A 22,140-nucleotide genomic window follows, 5' to 3' on the forward strand; every position below is an offset into this window, starting at 1 on the left:
CCTATATTCTTTTCTGAAACCCAGTTTTCTGTTGTTATTTTTCTGTTGAGCTTTGTCAGCTGAACTTCAAGTGAAATGTACCTACAGTACTTAGTAGCTGCGAACATAACTCTTTCTACTTTTTGGCTTGGTTGCCTGTGTGATCTACTAAAGCCAGAAAACTAAGTAAATACAGTAAACAGTGTTAATGATTCGGTCAAAAGAGCATACATAAATTTTTAGAAGTCACTTCAGAGATGTCGTTTAAAATATACATAAGGTATCATTATATCTCAGATATGTAACAGATAGAAGACGCATCTGTATAATGTTTAATTTTACTCAGCAGTATGCTTGAAACTTTTCCAAAATCTTTTTGAGGGGAAAGTAATCTTAATTCAGAGCAATTCTTTCCTCCTATTTTGATACTTTCTCTTGTATATTCTGAATAGGTACAGAATGAAATAGGGGTGATTCTTGTATCATGGTACTCTGTTTCTATAGGGACTGTGTGCTTTGGTTTTTCTGAATGCGTTTCAGTTGTGACCTTTTTCCTTATACGAAGGAAAGCTCCTTCCTCTTCTGTGCAGATTGCTTTTGAATAGATGTTAGGTGTTTGGAAAAGGTGGTGTTTCTTTAAAATGCATTATCTATCATGGTGACAAAATAGAAATACCTTCAAGTGATTCAGTATGTTCTAAATATGGATGTCATCTCTTTATCTTTGTTGATGTGCAGTTTTTTAATGACATAAATATATAGTGCTGTAGAGGAACAGAGCACCCTGATTGGATGTTTTAATTTTAAAAGGGCTTTCACCACTGGTTCACTGCTGCATCTTTTGTAATGCTCTAAGCACTTTGGCAGGTTGATAGGAGAAAGACTCTAATCTTTCTCCAGTTTGACCATCTGCTTTGTTTTATCCTCTTTTAAAAGTTATTTGTAGCTACAGTCTTAGCAGTGGCAAAGACAATACCTTGTACTGTGTGCTGCTTTGGAAGAAAACCCAGACGTCGATAGCCATTCCTCACGTGGCTATTTTGTTCTGTCTCAACGCTTTAATGTTAAAATGGGGGACCTTTTACTATTTGGCAATGCTTTGTCTCGGTCATCTTATTTTCCTGAATAAGGTGTGACGAGTGTCAGATTTCACCTCAGAGGGTTGAAATGTTTCAGCAGCTTTGAAAAATGGGTCTACTAAAAACTCCAGTTTTAAAAAAAGCACACAAAGTGATTAAATTATGTGGTTTGCGTTTGTGACCTGAGAAGGCTGTGGTGTCGTTAGTGTAAGACTTTTAACCCTCTACAGACGGTGCAACCAGTAATACATTCACAGGCTTCTAAGAGGTGTCAGGCACCAGTTTCTGGCTTTGAGATATTTTACTCCCCTGCTGTTCCTGCGTTCCTGTGATGAGCGTTGTGCAAGGTTGAAACAGGAACCAATCTCACAAGGTAGTTGAAGAGAGAACTAAACAGCTGGACCTCTGGGGGGAAAAGTCAGGTTCTTCAGCTAGCTTCCAGATGAGCCACTTAACACATGTAGCTTCATACCAAGACTTGCTAACACCTACTGCCAAAAAACCCCCCAAACAACTCCCCCCCCCCCGGAAAAAAAACATAAAAGAAGCATTAGTACAGGATCTGTGTTCTATAGAGGACACTTGGAGTGTCGGAATACTTCCCTGTAGTCACAGATTGGTCAGTACTACGTGACTAGTCTGCCTGCGTGACTGGCTGAGTCAAGTTTCTTGTCCGTCTTCCGTGGCAGAAAATTTAAGAGTTGTTCCCAGTTGCCAGGCCAAATTTGAGTAAAGGAGGAGGAATCTACTGTTGACCCTTGTTCGCTGAAGAGAGTTCACAGAAGCTTGAAAGAAACCTTGAAATCTAGTGCATCCAGCCATGGTCATGGAGTGCACCTTTACATTTGTCCTACGTGATGCTTGCAGGTGGATAGAGTATACAGCCTCCACTTCCACATCAGAGTCTGACGAGTGCATCTCATTTGAAAACTGTCTTCAGATTTTACGGGTCAATGAAGTCATTATTTAACATCTTCCACGCAGTGGAGTTCCTTAACTTAGATTTGCTTGCCCCAGTGGAGAGCTTAAAATACACTGTTTTGCTTCAGAAGTTGTCTTAGGCAGGAATTGTTTGATATCTTTTTTCGCTTCCCTCAGCCCTAACTTTGGGAGGGACTGGCTCTTCCTAGATGAATAAAAGTTGAAATTTCTAGCGGTTAAAATTCGTCTCTAAGAGGTTGATGGAGTTGTAGTACTTTATCCGACGAAAGGGTCTTTTGGCATGGTGGACCTGTTCAGGACATCTTTTATGATAAACTGTGTTTGGTGATTATTCCTTCTGCAATAAAAATGGGATTCTTTGCTTAGGCTTCATGCTAGTTTTTCGAAGAGATGGTTTAGATTTTTCCTATCTACTCTGCACATGTCTGTTATTTCCAAAGTTACTTGATAAAGGAGAAGGAACTGTGCATACTTCAGAGCAAATTTTAGCTAGGGAAATGCTAAATTTTGAAAATGTGCAAAGCCCGTTACTATTTGACGCTTCATTCTCTTGCACGTCAGATGTAGTTTCTATTTGCCGTCAGAAATAAGCTCGTGGGAAATATACAGTACAATAGGCATATTATATTATACGTATACACATTCTTTCATATTTAGCTATAATGTATGTTTTTATGTCAAAATGACCTCTTCTCTCTCCTTTTATTTTTTCCCCAGGGTCTGGAGTACTGTGATGAAAGGTACAGTTTAGATCTTACGGGTGGAGTCTTTCCCTTGAGAGGGCAGACCAGCAATACCAAACTACTTAGCTGTCAGACCGTAGAAAAATTTCGCAACCATGTTGACAGAGAGGATAGCGTTAATGAAGGTTTGTTCTAATGTCCCTGTTTGGTTATTCTAAAATAAGTAGTTTTGGAATCTAAGCAATGAATGCTGTTCTGTACCCCAGTCTGTGAGTCTTGAATACCTTTACAGACTAGCTTGTTGGGCTTATTTATAAAGAAAAAAATGGGTGCTTAAGTTATATGGGACTTCTTTAAAGGAAAAAATAAGTTGTATTTTATGCTTGCTGACATGCTGTAGCAATGTACGGTGGGGTCACCTGCATGATGCTTGCCAGTCGTTTTATTCCTCCAGCTGTCATCTTTGAACAATAAGATGATGCTCCCCATTGCTTAGGAGTGTTACCTGAATTTTTCTTTCCCTGTTCCAACCTATGTCTGCATCTGCATCCAGCTGGTGGCCGGTCACAAGTGGTGTTCCCCAGGGCTGGGTATTGGGGCCAGTTCTGTTTAATATCTCTGTCAATGATCTGGACGAGGGGATTGAGTGCACCCTCAGTAAGTTTGCAGATGACACCAAGTTGGGTGGGAGTGTTGATCTGCTTGAGGGTCTACAGAGGCTCTGTGGAGGGATCTGGACAGGCTGGCTCAATGGGCCAAGGCCAACTGTATGATGTTCATCAAGGCTAAGTGCCAGGTCCTGCTCTTGGGTCACAAGAACCCCATGCAACACTACAGGCTTGGGAAGGAGTGGCTGGAAAGCTGCCTGGCTTTGGGCCCCTCGCTACAAGAAAGACATTGAGGTGCTGGAGTGCATCCAAAGAAGGGCAACAGAGCTGGTGAAGGGTCTGGAGAACAAGTCTTACGGGGGGCAGCTGAGGCAACTGGGGTTGTTTAGCCTGGAGAAGAGGAGGCTGAGGGGAGATCTTACCGCTCCCTATGAGTACCTGAAAGGAGGTTGTAGCGAGGTGTAGTGTTGGTCTCTTCTCCCAGGTAGCAAGTGATAGGACGAGAGGAAATGGCCTCAAGTTGCGCCTGGGGAGGTTCAGGTTGGATATTAGGAAAAATTTCTTCACTGACTGGGTTACGAAGCATTGGAACAGGCTGCCCGGGGGTGAGTCGCCATCCCTGGAGGTATGTAAAAGACAGGGAGACGTGGCGCTTAGGGACGTGGTTTGGTGGCGGACTTGGCAGTTGGGTTTAGAGTTGGGCTCAATGAGCATAAAGGTCTTTTCCAACCTAAGCAACTCTATGATTCTATGATCTGCCTGTCCATTTCTTCCTCTCTAAATCTAATAGGTCCCTACACCTGCAAGTTCTTAAAGCAATAGCTTTCCTTGTCCATATGCACAGTTAAAACTCCTACGATGTCTTTCATTATCTTGCAATAATTAAATGTCCATCTCTGGGTTTACAACTTCACTTATGCTCTGACCATATTTTTGAGCCTGCTGCAGTGATAACTTCCATGTCCCTTTGTTTTGACTGCGTTATTCACCTTCCCTCTCTTCTTACTGGCCTTTACTGATGTATGATGTTTACAAAGAAGACACTTGCATGATCTTTCTAGGCTACTTCTGTTTATCATCTTTGACTTAGTCCTGAAGCGGCAACTTGCATCTCTTTTGTGATGCCACCCTCTGTCAACAGTGTGTCCAAATCTAACAAAAACCCCTTTGGATTTTCTCCACTCGTGTCACGTTTCTGAGGAGAGTGCCTCCTAAAAGCTTGTTAAAAACAAACACACACCACCACTCCACCACACCCGACAAAAAAAACCCCAAACCAAAATAAGAACAACAAAGCCCCTTTCTGTCTCCTTTTTATGAAGCATGAGGCATGGAGAAATACCTGTAATTTCTCTGATGGTTTCTAATTAGCTCTTATTCAGAATCTGTTTGAGTGAAGTTCTAGGCACACAGGAGCTGCTGTTGGATGTGGGTTGAGGCTAGCAACGAAGCTGTCTTCTGAATAATGAAATTAATTGGTATCTTCAAAGGCACTTGCAGCAGCTACAAAACGGAAGCGGCACAGGTGTTCACAATGAAACGTAGTAAAGTGTGTGAGGATCCCTAAACGTAATGATGAATTCAGCAGAGAACAGAGAAACATTTTGCCAAACAAACTGTCGCCGCCTTCCTTACTCTACTAGGGTAAATGATATACCACATCCTTTGCTTCCATCTGGAGAATGCGTTCTCCCCAGAGAAGACAAACCATTCCACTTATTGAGAGAAGTGGAGTATAACATTGTGAATGTTTTATGTTAAAATCTTTATTCCAATTTCCCGTTTGTTGGGTTTGGGGTTTTTGTATTTGTTTTGTGTGATAATTGTGTTCGTTCATTCTGAATGTGCTGGAAAGGAGCTATTCTTAAAACCTGTAACTGAGTCCAGTCTGGAAATGAATAGTGCCTGCTGAGTGATACAAGAAGAGGGGGCAGTATGACTGAAACCTGTCACAGAGATGTTTGCTATTCCGTAAATTTTGTTTTTGTTATTCTTAGTGAGTGTTGTGCTTCGTGAGTGATATAACAGAATTAAGCCAAAATAGGAAGTGGTGTTTTAAATATATCAGCTATAGCGTTATTTTCTACAAACAAGAAACAATGTCTTGTCTTTTACAGTAATATCGCCTGACACCAGTGTATCGCTCTTCAGCTGGCAAGTGAATACATATGGTCAGGGAAAACCATCTGCTTACTTGGGTGTATTTGACATTAATCGCTGGTATCATGCTCAAATGCCAGATTCACTAAGGTATATTTTTATTAAGTTGTTTTCAATATCCCTACAAATCAATCATTTGAAAGTCGGTGTTTAGCTTATGCACTTGCTTGCTTTCAGGCCAGAAGAACTCCTTCATGATTGCCCCTATTTTGCGTTGTGGTCACTGGATACTGTAATAAGCATGACTTCTCCAAACCCCATTTTGGATATTCTGATACATGAGCGGAGTCTAAGTCGGGGAGTTCCTCCATGTTATCCACCACCTGAGCAGTTTTTTAACCCAAGCTCCTACAATTTTGGTAGGTATTTCACTGCTTTTGATAGTGATAAGCTTAAAGTGAGGTCAAATGCCATTTATTGGTTCTCCTGTTCATTGTTTGTCACTCAAAACCCATCGGAAACCAAAAAGCCCCAAACCCTCACAAGCCCAACCCTTGATTACGTTGTACTAACAAGGTGTTTAATGCTGTGACACATACCTGACAGTCTGCTGAGGTTTGGGTTTTGGTGCTTTTGTAATGTAGCCTGTGAAGTGGTGATGGTCATCAAATGAAATGAGGTTGAACTGAAGCCCAGAGCAGGGCACCTCGCTAGCACTAGAGATAAAATTTCTACACGCAGTAATTATTTTCAAAAAAATAAGTTTGGAAGTGATCTGACGAAGAAAATGGGTACTCAGTTACAGCTTTCCAGATACTGCTATTTACAAAACGTAAACTGGTCATAAGCTAAGTGCGAGAGTATGGAAGGCTGTCAAACGTTCATTGTCTCTGCAGATGGTACGTGCTTGCTGAACTCCGGAGTTGTTCATATGACTTGCACTGGCTTCCAGAAGGAGGTGATCTTTTACTGTATCTTTATTGAGAATGGCAAGAGATGAACCTTTCCTCTGTTTTCTATTGCACTGCTTTCAGTGTCAGAGACCATTTTATGCCCATCCTGCCCATCCACACGCATGATTGCAAATGTGTCCTGCCAGTTTTATGGAAATGGTAATATTTTAGGTCCACTCTTGGGACTGTAAAACTACCACTGTCTCCTGTTGAAGCACGCTGAGGGATTGAATGTCTAGAGCGGAATACAACGTTGCTTTTGTAGGAGCAAGAACAAAAATGTTGTGGAAGTTGGGGAAAGGTGTTATTCTGCATTACTCATCAGTGGAACTGCGTCCATAGTCTTGAGTTAGGGTTTTGATGCCTGATTAACTTGAAAAAGGAGGGCAGAATGGAGAAAATGAAATATTACTTAACTGTTTGAGAAAAATGATTATTTTTTTCTCCCGCACTTGGGCGAACTGAAACTTCCAAGCCACTGCACAGCTTGTGACAAATAATTTTGAATTAAATTTCAGCTCACTAAGTGTTTCCAACATAAATCGACTTGTGCACAAACAAGCACAAAAAGGGTCTTCCAAAGCGTGATTTGGAGTTGTGTGCTAGCTTTAGCTTATACAGAATATATTTTGTGTCAGTGTTCAGGGTCAAAAAAGGTCTGTGTATTGACAGAGAAGCTAGAAAATACCTAAAAGTTTAGCCATCGCAAAGGTATTGGTGTTTTACAGTACATTTTTTATAAACCGTAGCAATTAGTTTTGCTGCTGTCTTTAAGACTGTACATAGTACTGGTTATTCAGATTGCTAACCTAAAGCATATTATCAATGCAAACTTTCTGACAGTTTAAGTGAATATTTATATTATATCTCTTAGCGATTATTCAGAACCTTATTGACTGAATAATACTGCTGTCTTAATCTGTGTTTTTTGATTGATGTTTTAGACCTTGAATTTTTTAAAGAAATCTGGTCCTTCTATAAGTGAAGCCATTCATGATAGCTACAACAGGTGTCTGGTAGCTGGCTTGCTCTCTCCAAGACACGTTGATGTCCAGCCATCCAGTTTGAGTCAGGTGAGTGCGTATCAGGGAATCAAGGGGGAAATACATCCATCTTGTCTGACAAGGCTGTAGAGGCTACAAGACATGATAATCTGATTTTCCTATTATTCGCGAGTTACATTGAACTGTAGGTGTTGACTTGAGTTAGCAGAAGTTACAGTATTCTTAGATCTAAACTAGTGAGTTGTTTAAAAAAACCCAACGAAACAAACAAAAAAAAAAAAGACAAAAAGAAAAATGTAAAAATTTATGAAGGATCTTTTCACCTGAAAGAAGTATCACAACACCAGCTGAAATAAGCTGCTACTTAATAATCGCACGTCTGTGCATACCTGTGCAATATCCTTACCTCGCTGGTAAGGATTACCACTGCATTATAATACAGTATTTGAGCAGCCTAAAATTTAAACGTATTAGAATTTACATGTTTCACGTCTTTTTCTGTCATTTTAGAAAATGATAAAGTTTTGGGTGTCTGAACTGCTTCATGTCTTCAGAGTCTAGGAAGCTGCTTGACCTTAGCTTCACTGTTTCCGTGCAAGCGTTGCACCGTTGTCTTTGCTCTGTCCCCTTCACGCATTCCTGATGGCAAACTTCTACGTGCAAAATGCGTGACGGGTATTAGCAGAGGATGTTACCGGAAACAGTGAATTGGAACTCGGTAAACTGAGACTATGCTGCAGAGGCATGCAAATAAAGGTTAGAATCAGCCTTCAGTAAGTTGCAATGTTAGAGGAAGAGTTTAACGTGTTTCTCAGACCAACAAGCAGTGCAGCCTGTGGCTAGAGTCAAGAAAAGGAACGTGGAATTAGCTGTGTGTGTACTAGCGGACTGTGTGATGCCTGAATGAGTGTACAGTTAGAAACAAACGCTTGCTGTTGCTGGTTCAGATATTGAAAACATGTAAGATTCTCAGTTTATTTTGTCGGTTACGTTTAGGAGGAGCAGTTAGAAGCGGTATTGTCAGCTGCTGTCCAGACAGGTTCTTTAGAACTTCTTACTGGATGCATTAAACATTGGGCATCTGAAGGTAATATTTCTTACGTTGTTCTTATGTTATCTATTTTTCTAGTTTGCAATTGTCGATTCATTTCTTTTTTGTTTTCTTTTTTTAAAGCGCAGCCAAGTTCTGCTGCTAATTTACGGTTTGTTCTTGAGTGGACATGGAACAAAGTGATCTATGCAAAAGATGAGTTTGACCAAATATGTGAGTACTAGTGTAGTCATTCTGCAAACATAAAATGGTTCTTTCTAGTTGAGCGTATTCAGGAATGTGGCGGTATATGGTACCGCACGGGGTTCTTTAAGCGTACTTTGAAACTCTGAAATTGCTCTGCAGGCTAATGATGTAATATTTATTCTTGAAAAGGTGTTCCGCTGTTTGATGGCTCTCGCAACTTTGTTGACCCGCAGACGTTACAGTCTCTTCAGCACTGCCAGTTGCTTTTGAGCAACCTTAGCACGGTCTTAACCTGTTTTCTAACAGAAGCACAAGAGCTTACTGAAAAAGGTTTGTAATAGTATCTATGAAATCTTTGGTATGTTTTACTAAGATTTGGAATTATGCTTGAGTTGTAAGTGTGGAAAGATGAGCTTCTGTTGGTTTTGATGATTGGAAGACAGCCAAATTTAGCTGGGAGAAGGGGCTTAAATCTGAGAAGTTGGGACTACCACTTAATATGCGTTGATTTCAGGGAAATAGTTGGTTGTGGAGTTCATGCAAGTGGGTAGGGGAGGCTACATTCAGCAAGAAGCTGTGTAAGCAGCTGGGTGGAGATTCCAGCAACCGGATGTGGTAGAGCTGCAAATGATTCCTTTTAATTCTTAGCTAGCAATTTATAATTGCATGCGAATATTGTACTGCAAATTGCTAGAAAATACAAAGGAAGCACAAATGAGTAACTTGTGAAATAAGTTACTTGAGTTTCTGTAGCTTTTTATGTTATCACTTGTCCTTGGCATATTGAGGGGGAAAAGAAGACTATCCCTTTGCTACGGTAAAAATCCCCGCTACGTGAAGAACAAATGTCTTATTTGTGAGTGTATTTAATAGTTCTGGCTTGAGGGTTTTTTTCTTTTAACCTTTAGTGGATCTGGTTCTTTGTAGGGGTTGCTTTTTTGTTTTGGTGGTGAATGTGGTTTTTTTCTTCAAATAAGAAGGTGCTACAGAGTGAGAAATGCAAAGACCACGATTTCTACCGAGTTGCTTCTACACTTTCTATTTGGGATGATGAAGGGGGTTTTGTAAAAATGAAAGGAATTGGATAACAAAAATCATCTTACGCCTTTTTTTCAGGTTTTACTGACTTGACAAACAAGCAGGTGGTAACTGGCCTCCTTTCTTTGTATGCACAAGTGGTCATCTGGTTCTGTCGATCCAGTCTCCTTCCAGAGGGTTTAGGTAAGCATAACCTGTAATACATTTGTAACCGGGAGACTATCCAGTAAGTGATTCTGATGAACACATGCTTAGCCGTGTTTTTGTAAATGTTTTGTCAGTGCTGAAGTTCTGTTGGTGAAACGGAGATTTTACTGTTTTTTTCAAACGCATAGGGTAGGATAATGCAAGCAGTTTCTTTCCTGGATGTTCCTTAGAAAGAGCAATAAGCCTCTGACTTGAAGGAGTTGCTTGTGTCCACAGCTTGAAAGACTTGGGATTTTAAACAAATTACTGTTACACAACAAATACTGGAATGCTTGTTTTTACAGCAAAGGCATTACCTGCGTGTTTGGAACTTTTTATTCATTGCTTGAGGAAAAAATACACCTCGGCAATACTTCTTTATTTGGGTGGATTATAAAGTCTATTGTCAGCCTTCATTGTCTCACAAATGCTCACAGGACATGTTTAAGAAACCATTCCCTTTGAGAATTGTCCTTTCTGTAGTGAGCTTCCGCTTACAGTACGTGTTCTGAATGCTACCTCAATTGTAAACTTGAAATGGCACTTGAGAGAAGAAGGAGTTGAGTCTTGTGTCTTACCACTCCTTTAGCAAAGGCAGAAAGAGGACTGGCTTCTTTCAAAGTTGGAGGCTTGCCTGTGTGCTTCTTGATGCTTAGCTCATATGATCGTCTGTCTTTTAGTCAAACGTTTTAGTTTCAAAATGTGATATTGCTTCTTTAACTTTCTTTTACTTTATTGCCTGTAGATGATGATATGCATTTGGGTAGACCTTTCTACAATTACCGTCTGATTCAGAGCTACTACACTGGTCATCGACAGAAACTTGAGTGTTTATCAAGGTAAGCCTTACAGGAAAACTCGAGAACACTATCACTGCAAATTCAGAAGTGGCAGCGCGTGGCTTTGCTATCAACAGTTGGTATTTGCTCTTCTCTTCAGTGATGCGTGCGTTCTCTTGAACACGGAGGTTACTTTCTTGTGTTAAAATATGTGTATATAACACTGCTTAGTACCACTTGTTGGCATCGTCGTTTCTTGGTAGCGTACTTAATCCAGCGGCCAATCTGTAAAATTTGGTACTACTGAAAAAGGTCATGTGTTCAGGAGAGGGTCAGCGATCTCCCGTTCAGCAAAGCACGGCGTTCACAGAACAGGTGCTTTGGACAGAGAAGAAAGCAAGTTTTAAAAACAAAACAAACCTCATCTCGTTTATTGACTAGCGAGTGATGGTAATAACTGTATTGGCCTAAATCACAAGTACATTTGTGTGATTTAATGAGATAGTCAGAGTTTGATGTAGTTGGCACACCTAGCACTCTACTGGCTGTTGGATAAAAGTCACTTGCTGAACGTGAAGTCTCTTTGCTGTGCTAGCTCACTAGCATATAGGTGATATGCCTTGGATTAGACGATAATAGATTTTTCTTTGGAAATTGTGCTGAAAACTAAATAAAGAGCTAAAGAAGCTTAGGCTATGGCACTGCAAACAAGAAGAGGATGCTGCAAGATGAGTTAAGGTGCAAGCTGCGGCGTAGTAGCTATTGACTTTAAAGTTCATCTTACTTAGCTTACTTCTCAAGTAACTTACATACCGGCTCAGGTGTTCCTTAGAAGCATACAACCTCCAGTGTGCTCTTTCTGCTTCTTATGATGGGGAAATGAAAGGGTAGTGTCCCAGTCAGCCAAAGATTGCGATGGACTTGTGAAGAAAGCAATTTTTAAAGGTTCACCCATCCGTGGTTGTAATGGTCTGTGCATAGAAACATAATGGGGATGTGCATAGAAACATAAATGCTGCTTAAGATAACACTAAACTTCACCTGTATGCTCAGCTTTCTGAAAACAACTTTTTTTCAGTAAGAAAAGTGAGATGCTGAGAACGAAATCTGAACTTTCCGTGGTGTTGTCTTCTTCTCACAGCTGTGTATTGGAACACTCCAACGGGAGGCATTAGACTTGCGTTAAAGAATAGTCCTGGTATTTTGACACTGTTGCGTTTCCTCTGTTAGACAGTAGGAGAGTGGTTATTTCTGGCACATAAAAAACTTAGTTCACACTTCCTTTGTACTACAAGACAACAAAAGAGAAAACCTGAAAACGAAAAGGTCCCTTAGTAGGGGAGCTTTCCAGGATGTCTATTTGGAATTCCTCTAATAATTCAGTATGATCTATCAAAGATCTTTCATCTGACTCAGACATTCCTTTCATGTGCCGTTTCAAGTCATAATCATGCCTTTGTGTGTTTGTCACTTTCTTTGCCTCGTGGGAGCTTTTTTTTGTTTGGTTTGACTGGAGGAGATCTGTTACACTGAGAGGCTGGAATCAGTGTTTGACTCTCCAAATCCTTGCTACCTTTTGTTCCAGAGGAAAATGGGATTCTGACTGCTTGATGATTGATGGAATGGTTTCCCAGTTAGGAGACCAAGTTGAGAAGTTGTGGCGGAGAGATGAAGGAGGAACTGGGAAATACCCACCTGCTAGTTTACACGTGAGTGTTATGTTCACTGAAAACAGCAACGAACCCCCCAAAGCCCCACCCAAAAGCCAATGATTGATGAAAGACAGGAGTTTTTAAAGAACTTTTGATTTTTCATTTTCAGGCACTGCTGGATCTCTATTTGCTAGAAGGCATTGAAGAAAGCTACAAACATGCAATTGTATCCTTTCTCGTTATTTTTACTACACCTTCAGTATATGCACATAAATGTTCTTAAATGTTTGTCACCTGCGCGTTTAATAACGTTTTTGAATTTATGCTTCCAACACAGTGCAAGTGAAAACATTTAGTTTAGACTGAAGTCGTGGACAGGAGCGTTGTTTTATTTCTTTGTACTGTGGATTCTTTATGATTTATTTTGTTTTAATGTTTTGTTGCAAAGTCTTTTCTGACATGCGAAAACAGGTTTACTAAGAAATGTTAAAGCTAAAAATCTCCCTTGGTTTTTCTCAAAACTTAGCCCGGTTTTTAATTTTTTAAAGCACCCGTGTCTGTAGCAAATGACTGCTTACTAGGATGATGCAGTAATACGTGCTGCTTGAGAGCAGAAGGATTTCTGACCGGTACCTGATTTTTGCCCGAGTCTTCTGTCTTCCTGCCCAGATAGCAGTGCTTGCTTTTGTTCTGTTAGAAGTGCAGGCACACGGAATAAGAAAGAGAGAGAAGAGAAAAGTCATTGGGCAGAAACTTAATTTTTAAGCTGCTGAAATCTACAGAATTACTTTTTGTTGTTTGCTGCCTAACCCGAGAGGGGAGCCTAGAGAGCAAGGGGTTTAAAAAGGGTTGTACCCCAGAGCTGTCTTGTTAGAATATGTCCCTAAAAACGGATGTCAGAAAGAGAAAATGACACCACTGATGAGTGATCCGCATACTGTTTTAAATCCAGTGTCAATCATTCAGTGCTAGGTTCTCTTGTAAGGACACCTTAATTTCCATTGTCCTATATACTCTGGAAATGAGGGAAAAAACCAACGGTAGAAATTGTTTGCTTTAATAATTAAGCATTGGATGTTCAGGTGTTTTGAATGTCCAGCTGGTAGCTCCAGTGACTAAAGAGGGAGCCTGAGTTTGTAACAACGGAAGTATTTAAGTATCTAAAGTTAACCTTTCTGAATGCCTTACAGAAATCAAAGAGTATTTCTTTCTGGCTATTTATTCAGAATGCAGTTTTGTGGTTAGGACCTGACCGTCCTCAGGTTATAATAGCTCAAAATGGCAAGACTAATACGGCAGTATTTTCTGCTTCCTACCACTTGTATATTCTGATTTCACTGTGTTTTTCAAAATGTGATGTGATAAATGTTTGGTCTTCCAAATTTATTAGCCTTAACTAGATACTTGATGTCAGACAATTTACTTGCTGCTAGATATCATGCATTCCTTTCCGAATAAAACAGAGACTTCAATCGACTCCTTCCCAACTGCCTTTGCTATCCCTTGGGGACTTGTTAAGCTTATTCAAGGTTTTTGGCTTCTAGATCACAATGATTACGAAGTAAGTACGTTACAGTTCAGTTAGACATCCCTTACAGTCCAAAGCTTTAATCTGTAAAATGATTTTAAAAAATCGGTGCTTAGCTAATAACAGGTGCTACAACATTAGAAGCCCTTTTGTCATACTGCTACGACATGTTCAGCAATAAGTTATAATCTGAAATTTTCTTTTAGCCACTTTGACAGGAAATTGATTAAAACAAAGAAGAAATCAACTTTAATAATGCTTGATACTTGAATTTTCAAAGCCATCCATTTAGGTTGTTTTCAGCAGACCGATGGAGCGCTTTCTCAAAGACAGTGTTTTAGGTACTTTAAATACTAAAACGACGATCATAGCAGCAAGGTTTGAGGCAGAAGACTGCAGAAGTGACTGTTCAACCTAATTCATGTTCTTTCTGATGCTGAAGGTTGTTCTTTGCCTGTCACGAAGTTAATATATCTGTTTGTCTGGGAGAACAGCTTATTATTTAGTAATGTATTTATAAAAAGTGGTGTTTGTACACAGAGATTTGGTTACTCTGGAAAAGTGTGAATTACTCCTTTTAAAACACTCACTTTGTTCTGTACGGCTAACTGGATTTCTTTTTTGCAAATACTTGAGAATTTTTATTTACAGTAGTTAGTCATCTAAGTTTATTTAAGACACGTCCACCCTTACTTAAGGTACTTTTGAATGTTCTTGTGGCGTGCATGCATGTGCATATCGTAATACGCCTGACCTCTAACCTCTACAGAATTCACTGGCCCTGCTCTTTCATCCAGCTACAATCAAAACTGTGTCATGGCAGCACAGGAGAATTATTCAATCCCTGATGTGCCAAGGAGAGCATAGGCGAGCCCTCAGATACCTACAGATGATGAAGCCAGCAATGCCAAGCAGCAGTGAAGTGCGGCTTTTCCTCACTGTGTTGTTGTCCAATAGGTAAAGAAACCTATCCCACCGTTTTGGCATTCAAATATTGTGAAAGGTGGAGAACAAATAATACGAATCACCATCCCCTAAATCTCTTTAAACTCTGAATACAGTAGTTTGGGGGCATCTTTTTGGTTATACTATTAATAAGCCTTTACTTCTCAAAAAATTTAATTACAGGTGCGTGGTGGAGGCTTGGGGTCTGTTGCATCAACATGCCACGAAGTTAAACATCGAAGAGCTTTTAAAACACATGTATGAAATCTGTCAGGAGATGGGACTAATGGAAGACTTACTGAAGCTACCTTTCACAGGCACTGAACAAGTAAGTGTGGACACGACAAAAATCTTAATGGTCTCTTTGAAAAGAGAAGAGGCAGAATCATAACAGATTTTTGAAATGTGTTATTTTGCATAGGAGTGTTTGGAGAAGTTTTTACAGAGCGACACTGCTGTTCAGAATCCTGAATTTCTTTTAGTCCACCATCTTCAGCATGCCAACTATATCCCAGCGCTGCAGTTGAATCATTCAATGAACGTTAATCTTACGGTAAGCATGAAAGTTCTGTCAAGTGTGCAGGTTTCTGTTGGGTGTTACTAACCATTTTTGGTAGTAAATAAAATAAAAATCAATGCTTTGTTTTCTATACCATTCTTTGAAATACTAGGAATAAGTTTCTACACTTTCCGTTCCAGCTGAACCTAAAAGTTGAACAAAATATTTCACTACTCCAAAGCTACTGCGTGAAGTTATGAACTAAGTGTTGCAGACCATTGTTGAATCTACTTAAAATAGTTTGTTTGCATCTAAGGAATAATGGTTTGGAATGCTGAACGCTGTTTGTGTCACTCTTTTCTGTGGCATGAAGAGTATGTTGTATGTCATCTCTTGAATCTTGCACACAACTTTTATTTTTCTAGCTGAGAGCAGTCTGGATGCCAATCCACAGGTAAAATCTGTGTGCTGGTTTGGTTTTCTTTTTATTTCCTCCAGTTATAGCATGAGCTCTGCGAATCCGCAACTTCTGGTTTACCCCTTTGATGACAGAAGTTCTTATCTAACTTCTATTTCTCAAAACAGCCAGAACAAATTTTGCGTTTGGCGAACTTCTGTTATGAATCTGTGATACATGTTCTGTTTTCCGGAACCATAGTTTTCCAGTGGATCGCACTTATAAAGTGGTCTTGGAAGGTTTAGGTCCTGCATTTGAAAACTTTACTTCAGGCAGAAGGTGTGTGTAGGTAGCCTTTTCTTATTTGTTTCGTCCACTGTAATTTGCAGTTGTCCTGAATATTCAGTCATCTCGGACATTGGCGTTTCAGGAAAAACAAAGGAAAGCCTGCTATTTCGTAAGGCATTTGAATATTGCAGGTGAGAACAAGTGGATCGGAGTAAGGTTCTGCCGAGTGCCAGAATTGTTTCAACTTGAAGTTGTAGGTTCTGTTCTTATCCTAGTCTGCCTTGCCCTTTGCTGAAATTACCGGGTGGAATTGGTGTGTGCCGAGGAGTAGAAACTGCTGGTACTCTGTGCAGTGGCGGTATTGTACAGTGTCTGTGGAGGAAATGTATTCACTAATTAGAAATAGCAGAGATAGTTGTGTGCAGTGAACTTCTTGTAATCAGTTACCTTCTTGCTTTATGCTTTTTGTTCTTCAGAATGATTGTGAGCCTCGCTTGAGAGAGAGAGCAGTTGCCAGAAATTCTATATTGGACCAATATGGCAAGATCCTTCCTAGAGTTCAAAGGAAGCTGGCCGTAGGGAGAGCCAAGCCTTACCACTTGCCTTCATCGGTCTTACGAGAAGGTAATGTTTAGGGGAGGGAAATACAATGGACAACTGACCACGACTTTGATCACACAAGGCTGATATTTTTTCCCCTCTTGCTTTACAGTCGCAAGACCAAAGCCGTTATCAACAGTAACAAAACAAGCAAATGCAGGAAATGTGCATACAAGAGCAACGTTCATCAGTAATGTATTGTCCAAAATTGGAGAAGTAGGGGTAGGAAGTGAGCAGAAAACCAGTTGCTCACGCCGTGATAGGTAAGCAGCCTTTTAAGAAAGTTTAGTCTTGAGCTGCGTGTCTGGAGAGAGAGAAAGAGAAATCCACTTGAATTATGTTAGTGTTTTGGAGGGAAGGGGCACCTGAATAAAGCTTCCTTTGGCTTTTTTGCACCTACAAGATATAACATTTAAGAATCAATTCATCGTAAGTAATACTTGGAGCGAGAGTTCTTCTGCTATGATAATCTCATTTATGCAAATACATCTATTTACATTACAGTTAAATGTGTTTACAGAATTTAAGGTAGCTGAAATGAAAACCATGATTGCCAACAAGCTATTGGTGTACAGGTTTTGGTAGACTTGATTGTGTGATCAAATAGTAATCTTTTACCACTTTGGGCCCAGTTTCTGCTTCATTTCTGCCTTTTGGTTGTTTTTTTTTTACTCAAAACCAGGCAGAATTATAAAGAGCAAAAAAGAAGCTAGCAGTTGTCAGATGATTTTCCTAGAGGTGGTATATTCAAGGTGAAACTTGAATTCGGGTACGTTTGGACTTGAGGAGAGTGCAAGTCATTTACATTTTCCGTCTAATTCTAGGCCTAGAGCTACAGAACCACCAATCATAAAGCGTCCTCTCCGTGATGCAGAGTTGCCCGATGCATTTGTTGGGACACCTATTACAAAATTTTCGCGAACTTATTCCAGGTATAGTAGAACTACAGAATGAATATTTCAGAAACGTGTTTGCAAAGTGTTCTGTTTGCTTTTAGTTTTGTACCTATTAAAGAAAAGGTCAGGTTTGGGACACAACTAAGTGGAGAATTTGAAGTGGCCCCAGCAGTGAAATGCAGAGGAATTTTCTTCTGACATGAGAATTACACATCACTTGTGCCACGTAAAATTGCATTACTCTTGCCTCAGATGGCAGGGATTTAGGAAATTAAGTGTGACATGTCATGAAATAATGAAAAAACAAGAGAAGGCCTGTAACTTGTTCATGGGCCTGATACATCAGCCCAGCAGTGAGGGTTCACCTGTATTTCTTGTTCCTTGAATGTCTTTGTTATGTATCACCTCAGATGTCTTGAGCGCAGCATGATTTTATTTCAGGTATTTATTTATGTTCACAGTTTCAATTGTGTCTCTTCACAGATTGCTGGATTTGGTGGTTCGTCCTGTTCCTTCAAGTTCTGCAGCACAGGGTGGTAGCTGGCAGTCACCATGCAGTGCTTCTACTTCATTCATGGCACCCAGCCCGCTGAAACCAAATATGCTTGGTTCCATCTCACAAAAGAATTTTTCAAGAGCATCAGAGCTGAATTTACTGGAGACACCTCTTGTGGTTAAGGTTTGTGTTTTAAAAAACAGGATCAACCAACCGAAGCAAAAGCCTGTAAACTTTGTTTCACATGAAACCACCACAGTATTTAACACAGACCCTGTTGGATTCAGACTGTGGAATATTTTCAGCATGCGTGTGGTTATTGGACGTAGAATCCTTTTGGAAGCAGGACAAAGTTGGGAACAGTCTTGAAGAGGGAAAGTTTAGTTCTAAGTTAACTGCCGTACGCACATTGTCCCATAGCTTCGTGAAATACTTTGCTCCATGCAATAAAAACGAGTGTAGGTTATAAATTGGACTTCTCAGTACACATAGATCCTTAGAGATGCAATTTGTAGCTTAACCATCTCATTGTTTAAGTGCTCAATAGCTCTGTGGAGTTTGACTTGCATGCCTACAAGCAAGAATGTATATGCTTCCGTTTCTTAATCCACTTAAGGGAATGACAACGTAAGGGATGCCAGTTAAGCGATGTCAGTCTCTGTCAAATTCAGTGATGGCTTTTTGCAGGGATTCTACGTATTGATGCTTGTGTTAAACTCTCTTTCCATTCACCGCCATCAAACTCTCCTCATGTAAGGAAATAACAACTGACCAATCAATCTTCTTGGTGCTGCTCTTTTTGCCTTTGCCTACCTGAACAGAATAGTAGTGATCTCTCTGAATTATAACCTTTTTCTTCTTACTAACTATTGTCCATATCGTTAAGCTGGTTTCATTCTCTTCCTTTTAAACCCATTCAATACTGTAAAATCTTTTCTGAGCTGAGGTAAGGAGACCTGAACGCTTCTAGATGAAGATGTGTAGGTATGTTTACAGCAGTGTCACTTCATTCAGTCCAGTGCGTGGATTGATTAATCAGAGAAGAAAGAAGGTATCGCTGTTGCTTTGCCGATTGCCATTTCTCATGGCAGTGTTTTCAGTTGCTGTATCTGGGGTAGCATTTGAAGCTGTATGCCTTTTAGAAGAGCAGTGTAGATATGGCAAAAGTTACTGGGATGGGAGATAGCATTGCAGACAAGAAGATGCCATATCCTTGTTTCTTCAGAAAATTAATTTGAACACTAACATTTTATGTTGCATTAATAAAAAAAGAAAAAAAAGAAGAAGAAAGAAGCCAAAAGAGTCATAAGAAACATAAAACGCATGGTTTTTATACCATTAAGTTTTTTGTCCCTTTGGAAAAAGAGCAGTGCAGAGGCTAATCTTTGTCCTCTCTGCTGGTACAAAGTCAGTTTAATTTGAACTAATGCTGTTGTCAAGTGAAGTCTTCTGTTTTGAAGATTTAACAGGTCTTAAATTAAATATTTTTTTTTTTTTCTTAGAGAGCTAAAGTTTTGGCCACAGCTGCTTCTGGTTTTCCTGCGTTTACTCCTCAGTCTATTCTCAGATCCAGCCTTCGCACTACACCCTTAGCAACTCCTTCTGCATCTCCAGGACGATCAGTTACTCCTCCTCTACGAGCAAAGGAGCCTAGAATATCTTTCAGGGAAGAGAACTTGAATGCAAAATGGACTGTTGGGGTAAGCTGGCCTGTAGTTAGTGATCTTTATAGTTAAAGGCTTTACAGACTGTGATTTGATTTAGGTTTTTTTTCTTAATAGTTTTCCAAAACTCCTTATATTGAGAACTGGAATAGCAAATCAGAACAGCAGACTTGAATTTGGTCAAAAAAGGTTATGTTAGACCTTCTGTAACATCACCTGCCTGCAGGAACATATTCATAACAAATACCAGGGACCTTGGTGGTTTTTACTCCAGCATCGCTAGGCGCTGTGGTTGTTCCAAATTGCATGTGTGCAGCTTCCCGCTATACCTTTCGAAACGGTGGTATGGCAGGAAGGTAAGGAATACAGATTGAGTCAGTTGTTTGGGTTCGTTAAGCTTTGTGAACGAAACACCTCTGAAAGCAACAAAAGTCATGAGCCGCATTTACTTTCAGTCTCTCTTTTTGCAAGGACTGCGTTTCCTTAAGTTATGGTACAAATAGACTGCCGATGAAGAGAGCTGTATGGCTGTCTCTTCTCTAGCCCTAAAGTTCTCGGTTTTGCTTCTTGCCTTGCACCAGCGATAGCATTCGTATAGTTGTCAAATGAAGTCTGTCCACCTGGAAGTTGCCCCCTTCTGCTCCTCCTTTTGTTCTGTCGGGTGGCTTCCCTGATTCAGCTCGTCATGGAGTTGCCAGAGTAACGTACCAAACGGATGGGGGCATGTGCTAGTATCTACCTGTAGGAGCTTTCCGCACCTGTACTAACAAATTGTCTTAACCTGTTTTTATCGTACCTGTTATTGCCTGTTAGAAAGAGCTACTCAACTGTAAGAAGAGGCTCTCTCTCCTGTAGGAAGTTCTTAGTAATAGTGCAGCGTGGCTGGATTAATTTCCTTGTTCCACGCCACAGGCATAGTGAACGCTAAAATATATTAGTAGTGCATACAAGCTGAAAAGGCAAGCATAAAAAAAGAGAAATCTTGGAGTTACGATTTTAGGTATGCAAAGCTCCCTCTTCTTGAAAACACAGTAGTGAACCCAATGAACAGCCTTGAGATGACAGGGTAAGCACGCACTTACAAGGCCCACTTCATCTTAATTCTCCAAGGCTGTGGAAACTCAATAAGCAGTCAACAGTGTGATTGGTTTTTACACTCCGCTTTAAAAGCCAAGATAGCGCTAGAATGAGAACTAATTTTGTAGCACCTTGCTTGAGGTGACACTTGTAAAACTGACAAATATTGGTATATATTTGTTCTTTTTTTTGTCTGGCTTTGACAAAAAGTATATGTGTGATCTTGATTGTGAACTTTCTTTTTAAAAAATAAAGGTGACGGAAGATAATAAAGCACCATCTGGAGTTTCATCTGAGCATCATCACGGAGTGGTGGAGGAAAGTAGAGATGAACCAACTCTGTTTCCTCTGAGCAATCCCGAGGAAGATGGTGCTGAAGTAGAAGAGTCTGGAGATGGTTTGGAGAAAATGGATGTCAGCAAAGAAAACAGTAACTTCTCTGCCAGGTCAGACCAAGCTGCTTTGGAGTATCATGATGCAAAATCACCTGGCGATTTTGAAGATGAAGTCATCTTTATAGCTGCTAATCCAGCTAATTCTTCCACTGAAGAAACTGCCGATTTTGAAGAACTGGAGAAGGAGGAAGACAGTGAAATAGTTGAAGAGAAACCCTTCCCGATGGGACAACCAGATTCATCAGAACTAAGAAAAGCAGCTGGTATGTTTCCTGGTATGATAACCTAAGCTTCTGCATTTCTCGGATGACTTCAAAAGGCTAAATTACGGATGGGTGCAACAGTCCATGATGAGCATTCACAAATGTCCCAGGCACTTCCTTGTCCTAGGCTTTTAAACTTGCCACTGTGTTTTGAGTCCTTTTTTAGGTCTCGTGGACATTCTGAATGTATACTGCTTTTGGCGGGCACTTCTTGTGTGTAATTGCAGCGGAGAGGCAGCAGTGACTTGTGGGAGTTTTGAGAGGGGTACAAGTTGAAAACTTAGGCTTCTGGTTCTGTTTTAGGGGTGCTTCTGTAGGCTGCAGGTTTTTTTACAGCACGTTTAGCGTATGGCGTGCTTTGACTAGATAGGTCATCTTTTGTTGTTCTTTTGGTTTTCTACCCCCCTCGTTAGTGCTCAGTTAAATAGTTTTCTTTGGGAAGTGAGTCTGCTTGTGTATCTGCTTCTCATTACAGCTATGCTTGCTCCTTTTGCTGGCTCAACAGCTTTTGCAGCCTTTTCCAAACCTATTTCAGCTGGTCTTTGGTAATTCTCCTCAATTCAACTCATTCAAGCCAGTGTGGCTGCTGAGGATGTGTTCATATGAGCAGGTCTGCTGGCAGGTTAGAAGAGATGTCACTCACTAGCTGGTGAGCAGTGATGAAGAGCTGGGAATGACGTGCAGGAACAGGGAGAAGATGTGTAAACACAGCTACAGTCAGGATTGGACAAACAGAGCTCAGTCCGCTCAGCTCCTTATAACAGAAGTTTGCTATTCCTGGGAGAGGTATGCAAGTGTCGGAGTTCTGCGTCCGAGGTCTCGAAACAGTTTGTAGTGGGGAGCGTGTACTCC

At 40.4% G+C, this 22,140-nt stretch overlaps 1 protein-coding gene across 3 annotated transcripts in view; it reads left to right on the plus strand.

Moving 5' to 3' along the window:
- LOC126051510 (protein ELYS-like) overlaps nt 1-22,140 on the plus strand; it is a 47,796-nt gene that overhangs the window by 15,533 nt on the left and 10,123 nt on the right. For all 3 annotated transcript variants that reach the window (XM_049830824.1, XM_049830823.1, XM_049830825.1), the window contains exons 8-29: nt 2,718-2,868; nt 5,409-5,541; nt 5,629-5,810; nt 6,288-6,349; nt 7,289-7,417; nt 8,345-8,435; nt 8,523-8,612; nt 8,775-8,915; nt 9,702-9,806; nt 10,555-10,648; nt 12,174-12,297; nt 12,410-12,466; nt 13,655-13,801; nt 14,538-14,725; nt 14,897-15,041; nt 15,135-15,266; nt 16,374-16,521; nt 16,610-16,760; nt 17,322-17,429; nt 17,877-18,072; nt 19,392-19,589; nt 20,886-21,288. In XM_049830824.1, coding sequence (XP_049686781.1) covers nt 2,718-2,868; nt 5,409-5,541; nt 5,629-5,810; nt 6,288-6,349; nt 7,289-7,417; nt 8,345-8,435; nt 8,523-8,612; nt 8,775-8,915; nt 9,702-9,806; nt 10,555-10,648; nt 12,174-12,297; nt 12,410-12,466; nt 13,655-13,801; nt 14,538-14,725; nt 14,897-15,041; nt 15,135-15,266; nt 16,374-16,521; nt 16,610-16,760; nt 17,322-17,429; nt 17,877-18,072; nt 19,392-19,589; nt 20,886-21,288 — 3,175 coding nt within the window. The remainder of the gene's footprint in view (nt 1-2,717; nt 2,869-5,408; nt 5,542-5,628; nt 5,811-6,287; nt 6,350-7,288; nt 7,418-8,344; nt 8,436-8,522; nt 8,613-8,774; nt 8,916-9,701; nt 9,807-10,554; nt 10,649-12,173; nt 12,298-12,409; nt 12,467-13,654; nt 13,802-14,537; nt 14,726-14,896; nt 15,042-15,134; nt 15,267-16,373; nt 16,522-16,609; nt 16,761-17,321; nt 17,430-17,876; nt 18,073-19,391; nt 19,590-20,885; nt 21,289-22,140) is intronic.

The sequence above is a fragment of the Accipiter gentilis genome, chromosome 28 (genome assembly GCF_929443795.1).
Source record: "Accipiter gentilis chromosome 28, bAccGen1.1, whole genome shotgun sequence".
NCBI classification, from domain to species: Eukaryota; Metazoa; Chordata; class Aves; order Accipitriformes; family Accipitridae; genus Astur; species Astur gentilis.